Raw genomic sequence first — 8,240 nt, 5'->3', positions numbered from 1 at the left:
ACAACCAATGTTTTAAGCAAAAAACCCATATTATTCTTTCTCTACTAATTCCCGGGTCTACTCGACCCGAACCCGCAGAGTCCCACTCTCGTTTCTCTCCGATCAAATGCTTCGCTCTCAAGTTTCGTTTCTCACCGCGAAGAACCCACGCGCCACCGTGGTGGGTTGCATCCGCCACAAATCAAGCGGCGGAAGAAGGCCGAAGAAAAAAACCTACCATCGTGTCCCGGAGCTAGACCGAGTAATGGAGCTTCGCAAGAAGCCATTGATGATCCTCCAACTCAAAACCCTAATCCAATCGCAACCCAGAAACTCCCCTCTCTTCCTCCGCGACCTCGAGAAGAACGTGGGGTTCGTCCGCAAATGGGACTTCATGGCACTCATCGAGAGGCACCCGACGATTTTCCGTGTCGCCGGAGCTCCGCCTTCCGTTTCGCTCACCGACAAGGCTCGCCGGGTGGCGCAGGAAGAAGTACGGGCTAGGGAGTTGATGGAGCCGGTGTTGGTTACTAACCTGAGGAAGCTGCTCATGCTCTGTGTTGACTGCAGGGTTCCCCTTGAGACGCTGGAGCTTGTTGGGGCTGAGTTGGGTCTTCCCTCTGATTTTGAGGAGTGTTTGATTGCTAAGTACCCTCAGTTTTTCGCAATCAGGCGTGTTCGTGGAAGGGATTTTCTTCACTTGGAGGATTGGGATTCCTCTTTGGCTGTCACTGCTAGAGAAGCTAGGTAGGTACATTTTTGGATTCTATTATTACTAGTGTTGTTTGCTAGAAATATAATATATAACCATGTCTTCGCATTCGCGTAATAGCAAGGAAAGGAATCAATTTGAGTCCAACTAGTAGAGAATGTGCTTTATAGGATCAAGTATTAGGATAGAAGTTGATTGGAAAATTGAAAACAGTTGAGACTATGATAAATGAATTATGAAGTTGTTAAAATCTAAATCATTGGTTTCCCAATCAACAATTATATAATTTCTTGATTTTACTTTTATGCTCCCATGATTAAAAATACCAAATCCTAAGCAAATAGCTTGATTTTCCTTTGGTTCAGGTATTCTGAATGAAAAAATTGAAACAAAGTGAGTTTTTCCATCTGTAAGTGTGTTTGTTTTTGCGTTGGTTCTAACACAAACGCGATTTCACGTATCTCAAGCCATCAATGGAGAAGATTGAATTTGCCCCCTTGAGTTCAATGTGATTTGGAGAAGCGAGATTTTTCCCACGTTGAGCTCAACGGAAATCCGAATACACACTAAGTGACTCTGTTCTGCTTGAATTGATTCAATTGAGAAGGTTTTTGTTTGACTATTAAGGGTCTCAAACCAAAAGTGTAGGGATTTTCGATTGGTATATGTTTGGATTTGTTTGGTAATTTTCTAAGGAAAATCATTTTCTAAGTTGTTTCAACTTTCACTTGACATTTTGATTGTAAGTTATTTTTGGATATAATTTAAACGAACACGTACTAGGTTGGCACAAGAAGGAGTTTTGAACACAAAGCCTAATCAGGATCAGAGGAAAGTGAAGATTTCAAGAGATGGCAACTATGTTGGTCCATTTGCATTCAAAGTGAATTTTCCTGCTGGTTTTAGACCAAATGTTGGTTACCTTCAGCAGCTTGAGAGGTGGCAGAAGTTGGAGTTTCCTTCTCCTTATTTGAATGCGAGGAGGTTTGATGTTGCGGATCCAAAATCTCGGAAACGGGCCGTGGCAGTGATCCATGAGCTCCTCAGCTTGACCATGGAGAAGAGGCTGACATCTTCACAGTTAGATGCATTTCATTCGGAGTGTTTCTTACCTTCGCAGTTGCTGCTTTGCTTGATAAAGCATCAAGGGATATTTTACCTCACTAATAAAGGTGTACGGAGTACCGTCTTGCTCAAAGATACATACCTTGGTTCCAATTTGATAGATAAGTGTCCTTTGTTGGAATTTAATAATAAATTTGTGGCACTTTGTGGTAGAAGAAATACTGATCTATGTGACAGCAACAATTCTTTACAAACCAAGGTGTAGAAGTTGAATTTGATATTTCTGTGGTATCAGAGCTGCATCCCTTCCGTTATGAGAAAGCATAAGGAAATTTAAAATGGAATTGTTTGCAGTAGCAAAAGGCTACCATTCCTGATAATTTCACAGAAAATTGAATTTGATTATTCTAATTGTTGGCACCTTGCAAGCATCAAGATGGAGGTGATGTAGAAAGTTTGATCATGTCTAATTCTGACCATGAAAATGGTCTTGGTTCATTTAGTTGGTAATTTGCTCTGCCAAACCGATATATATGTCCTCCAATAATTTAATGATGAACCTTTCCCAGATGATAAAAAATGGTATTTAGCAGATTTAGGAGTGGTAGGATTTAGAGTACCATTACGCTTTCAATGCTTTAGTTTGAGTTATTTAACGTTGGAAGACTTTGGCTCTTGAATGGAAGACTTTGGCTCTATATGTTGACATACCTCACATGAGATCTTACCTTGGAGTTCTCCTCTAAATGCATATGTGGCTGACACCAATTGTTTTGGATGTGTTTCCCACTTGTATGAATGTTTACCATACTGAATTAGCCATCAGTTCTGGTGCGGCAACTGTTCTTGATAATGAGGAAGCTTGATACCGCAGATCTGTAAGCTCGAAAACAGGACATGGCAATGATTCATGAGGTCCTGAGCTTGATCATGGAGAAGAAGCTGATGCTTGCACAGCTGGATTCATTTCATGGGGGCAGTGTGTTTTGCTGTTACAGACTTGCAGTTTGCTGCTTTGTTTGATAATGCATCAAGGGATATTTTACCTCACTAAGAAAGCTGTACAGAGTACTGTCTTCCTCAAAGATGCATATCCTGATTCCAAATTGATAGGTAAGTGTCCTTTGTTACATTTTAATGATAAATTTGTGGCTCTCTATGATAGAAGAAGTAGTTTTCTGTGGCAGTAGCAATTCTTTATAGAGGCGTAGAAGTTGAATTTGATTTTTCAGTGTTACTGGTGCTGCATCTCTTCCTATCTAAGAAAGCATAATGAAATGTAAAATGGAAATGTTTGCAGTGTAAAGGATATCATTCCTTTCATGATCTTGATAATTTCACAGAATTTGTTATTGAATTTGAATATTCTAAATTTCTAATTGTTTGCATCTTACAAGCATAAAGATGGAGTTGATGTAGAAATGTTTTATCATCTCAGATTCTGATAATCTTGGTTCATTAAGTTGGTAATTTTCTCTTTCAAAGTTCAAACTGATATATATGCCCTCAAATAATTTAATTATCTTTCAGATGACCCTTTCCAAATGATACAAAATGGCATTTAACAGATTTAGGGGTGGTAGGATTTATCATTACACTTTCAATGCTTTCGTGTATTTGCCTTAAAACTAGGTTCTTGCTTGCTGACTTAGCCATCAGTTCTCGTGTGGCAGTTATTCTTGATGTTAACCCCCCCCCCCCCCTCCTTATATATCATTATCTTGCTGATTATTATCTTTTAAGCATACATCCGTGTCACCGTCATCAACATAGAAAGACCCTTTGTCAATTTCATGAAATAGACTGAAAATATGTTTGCATCAAATGATTAACTTAGAATGTATTGAATGGATTCGTGATAGTATTTTACTTTAATGATTAGTATTTCTATGATCTCGAATTTTATTCAATTCCAGAAAATGCAGGTACTTGGTCAGAAATCATGGGATTGGTTACAAATCCTCTCTTGAGATCCTATCTAGCAAATTCTAGATACATATGACTTCTAATTTCTAAAGGAAGTGAGTACCTTCAAACTGACCCAAACTAGATCAGAATACAAAAGAAAAGAGAGCTGTTTATTGGCAGAAAAGTGATAGGTACCCGCATATAGTTAGTTAGCAGCTTGGTTAGTTGAGTTCTGTTAGCATTAAGGAGTTAGTTAATGAGGGAAGGGGGTGTTATAAATAAGAGGGATCTGAGAGTGTTTGGTGTCCTTTGGATCATTTGGGATTGGGAATTAGGGAGAGCGGCTTAGACTCTCGAATATCTCAGCAATCTTGTACATTTAATCTCTCAATAATATTAGGGTTCTATCAAAAACTCTATCACATCAGGCATTGGAGAGACCTAGAATTCTCAACAATTTCCTTTTCAGTCTCTCTAGACATCCCCCTCTCTTCCCCCTTCCTGTTATTTATATCTAAGTAACTCTCATCTCTCACTCTCTTACGAACTAAGGTAGTGTAAATGCATAGGAATTGTTTGACTGACAAGAATTCTTATAATCTTCTAGCTCCAACCAGTAGATAAGCATTGCTTTTCTACCTATTGATTCTTCTCAGTTGTCCAAAGTTGCGATGCAAAAATTTCGACCTGGAATCATGGATGCCATTGTTAGTGACATATTACTGCCATTATCAAATATTTCAGCAACCCTATCCTTGTGACAACGGTGACATTCCCTAGCTTTGCACTCCCATTTGTGCTTGATGGCCGAACACAATACCCATAACCGGAAAATATTGGAAATGGGCAAACACAACTCATGTGCTGCCAAAAACTCTATCTTCTGCACTCTTGTTCATCCTCTGCACTCCGTCCTAGCTTCTCCTGTAAATGTGTATCCTCCATCAGCTTGTGCTATTGCCATGGGGTCCTCGTGCTCCTCCACATACTTGTCTCCTTTCTCAGAGAAACACGCGCATGTGCTATTGCCATTGGGTTCCTCGCGCTCCTCCACATACACGTCTCCTTTCTCAGAGAAACACGCGCATATGCGTTGGATGATTTTACCACCAACAACAAATGTTCTTCCACTCCCTTCAAGCACCACTTCATTTGCACTGCCCGTCACCATTATTATCTATGTGGGTGTTTGTTTTGTAGTTTCATTTAACATAACCAGATGAAATTGGCCTTAGAGTTAGGCCTAACTCGAATTCTAAAATGTTATTAGTGTCAATCCTTAATTCATTGTCGGCCACCATAATTGTCTACCCGTTGAAGTTTGAAGTTCAAGAATTGACCTTGCGGACTATTTCAGGAAAAATTTATTAAGTTAATCCAGCCTCATAGATATCCTATGGGGATAAAGACATTTCGATAAATATGAAATTTGTGATTTTCATGTTTCTTATGATCAGCCTTAAGCGTGAGGGGATGTTAGGATAATGATGAGATTTTAATAAAATTATAAGGATAAAAATGAATATAAATTCAATAGGCTTTAAGCATCTATCTCAGATAGCTTATTATAAAAAACTTTAAGCTAGTGAAATAAGTTAACTTACCAAATATTTTTAAAGAGATTCTAAGATAGTCAAATAAACTTTAAACTAATTGAAATATTGTGCAATACATAATCAAATATGTTACCCTTTGGCCAAAAGTTATGAGTTTTATGTCATAACCAATTAACCATCATTTTCCTTTACTAACAGGAATTAATTAAATATCAGTGTTTTAATCAAAATATGATCTTTTAAAGCATAAATAAATTGTGTACTGTAACAAAAAAAACATAAATATATTGGTCTTGAAAAATATTATTTTTGTCTATAAAGCTCAAGTGTTATAGACAACTTGATTTGGGACGTTTAGACAAAAAATACACAGGTGGAATACAAGATGATCTTAGATTCTAATGCGTCTCTTACACTCAATTTGGATAGAATGATGAAAGAGAAAAGGGAAAGAAAAAGATAATATGCAAAATTTTCAACTTTTTTCTTTGACTCAGCATTGAAACAGATCATTGAAGTGATGACATATTGAAAGTGTCCATTCAATATATTTGAAAAACATGGATTCAGCAACAACCTTCATCCATTAAATGCACCCAAAAAAGGAGACAATTTAAGGATTTACAAAGACGCAAAGTTGAAAATGGCAGGGTGGCCAAACCATTTCACGGGTGAAAGATCTGTAGCAGTTATAATTGTTGTTGACATATTGATGATCATTTATAAGTCAAGCATTAAAGTCGTTTTTATGAGTATGTTCAGGTCTTCCATTATGAATTTATGAGCAGGGTAAAGTCAAAATATCACTGAAGGTTAAAAAGATTAGAACACCATCTTTGACTACTAGCAATAATGGCATTTATTTACTTTGTCACCCATAAAGCAAACCACAAAAGCACTTCTAGAGGGTCTTTGCTGTCAAAACCAACACATCAACAATTAAGATTTCAGGGGGCGTTTGGTATAAAGGTTGGGAAATACATTTCCGGGAATGTGAAGGTAGGGAATCATATTCTCGTGTTTGTTACAAGATGGAAATTGGATGCTCGAGTATAAAGCATTCCTGAGAATGACATAACCAGTGGCGGATCCAGGACCCGAAGTCAGGGGGTTCAAATTTTTCAAATAAGCACATCGATAAAAATATAATTAAAAACAATTGTAATATGTTAATACATCAACATAAGATACCAATACCATAATCATAATTAACTTCAACATGTAGTGGTTGCAGGGACGGAGGCAGAAATTTCTAAAGGGGGACTAAGATCGAAATGAATATGATTTGTGAAAATAATTCAATTCTTATCAAATAAAGAATGTGCCAAAAAAAACATAGGTATTTTAGTGATAACAAAAAAATAGTTTGAGTGCAAGAGATATTTTATATAAAAATAAGAATTATAAGATCATTAACAATTTTTTTTGGCAAACAAAACCAACAACTATATTTGATCATTAACAATTTGAATCTGTTCTGCTAGATTATACTGCAATCTCATTCATAGGTGAGCATATTTATTCAAATATCCATCAATGATTTACACTAACACTTCTAGGAAAGGAAAGCATTGTGTAACCAAGTTTTGGATGTATTAATGAATTCAAATGCTGAGTTTATTTGATAAAAAAAAAAATAAAAAAAATGCTGAGTTTAGACCCTTCCTGGGTTTGAAACGTTTCCTTTTAAGGCTAGCCACGCCGTGGCGAAGTTTGTATGCTCTTCTATAACTCTTCAAAACCTTCTTCATCTCCTTCATCTTGTAACATTTGAAATTCTCTTCTCCATGTTTCCATCTGTTCATCAAAATGTCTTAGTTGTTCTGCAACAAACAGTATATTATTGTAGTTTCTTGCAGTAAAATCTCTACCAAAACTCTCTGCAACTCCTTCATATTTTATCATGAACAGTTTATCCAGCCATTGCTGTGTAATGGCCTTGATCTCTATGTCACTCTCAGCTAACCAGGCAGGCAACTCTTCCACAAAAAAAGATCCCTTCATTGTCCAGAAAGCTATATTTCACTGGTGCCTTTCATCAAACAATTGGTGTGCCCAATTTCATCATGCCCCTTTTCTGCCAATGTCAAACATAATGAAGAGAATGATAACCTTAGCTGCAACATTATGATAATTAAAGGATATAACAAGTGGGAAGAAAACATGAATAAAAAGAGAAAACTCATTCAGGCATTTTGTCATACAATTTACAGACACCGAAATTTCAATGATGATATGAAGAAAGAAACCTATCATTCTTACCCATCCCCTCCCTCACTTTCTTACCCACTCATTTTATGCCTCTAAATCCCAATCAATATGAACACTATCAATCTAATTTCTAAACCATTCAAACGATTGAAAAGAACATTGCACAAAACACAGCTGTAAACCCATTACCTTGACTCCTTGAGTGCAGATTCCCAACACTAGCAACGCAGAGCACTAAGAGTGGCCTTCTCGTGAGATACAGAGATTGAGAGGCGCGCGACGGTGGTGGACTGGTGGCTGGTGGTGCGCCGTGCTCGACTGCTCATGCGTGTGCTTGTTGACGGCCAGACCTACACACCTAGTGAGAGAAAGACTGGGTGAGGGGCGTAAGTCTGTGAGTGTGTGAGAGAGGTGTAAGCAGGGTCATGGGTGCAAATTGAAATTCTCAGGGGGTTCAAAAAAGAAACAATACAAGGGGGTAAGTAGAAATTTTTCTTTTTTCAGGCCCCTCACTGCTATGTGGGTCCGCCCCTGGACATAACTTCTGTCATTTGATTCTCATGAAATGAATTGGGAATCTTAGATTCCCATGGGAAAGTAATTGTAATTTCTCACTACTCACAAATTTCATAATTTTTTTTTATCAATTGAATTTTTGAATTAAATAAAATTTAAAAATATTCTCGGGAATCCTAAATACTAACCAAACACACCTTAAGCCCCTGTTTGGTTCAAAGGAGGGGAGGGGAGGGGAGGGATTTTAATGGAGGGGAGGGGAGGGGAGGGGAGGGAATGGGAAGGGAGGGATT

The 8,240-nt window shown here is 37.6% G+C and overlaps 1 protein-coding gene and 1 long non-coding RNA gene across 2 annotated transcripts; one reads left to right on the top strand and one right to left on the bottom strand.

Moving 5' to 3' along the window:
* Positions 1–3,135, top strand: LOC130748219 (protein WHAT'S THIS FACTOR 1 homolog, chloroplastic). The gene is made up of 2 exons (XM_057601390.1): positions 1–726; positions 1,475–3,135. Exons 1-2 carry the CDS (start codon positions 107–109, stop codon positions 2,019–2,021), a joined length of 1,167 nt encoding a protein of 388 aa, XP_057457373.1. The 5' UTR covers positions 1–106; the 3' UTR covers positions 2,022–3,135.
* Positions 3,136–6,721: 3,586 nt separating this feature from the next.
* Positions 6,722–7,958, bottom strand: LOC130748111 (uncharacterized). Its single transcript, XR_009022589.1, has 2 exons — positions 7,621–7,958; positions 6,722–7,297 (listed from the first exon to the last, which is right to left on the bottom strand). It is a non-coding gene; the product is annotated as an uncharacterized LOC130748111 (long non-coding RNA).
* Positions 7,959–8,240: the final 282 nt, after the last annotated feature.

Source organism: Lotus japonicus, chromosome 3 (genome assembly GCF_012489685.1).
Source record: "Lotus japonicus ecotype B-129 chromosome 3, LjGifu_v1.2".
Classification (NCBI taxonomy): Eukaryota; Viridiplantae; Streptophyta; class Magnoliopsida; order Fabales; family Fabaceae; genus Lotus; species Lotus japonicus.
Note: the sequence above shows the minus strand (reverse complement) of the source record. Positions and strands in the feature narration are given on the sequence as shown.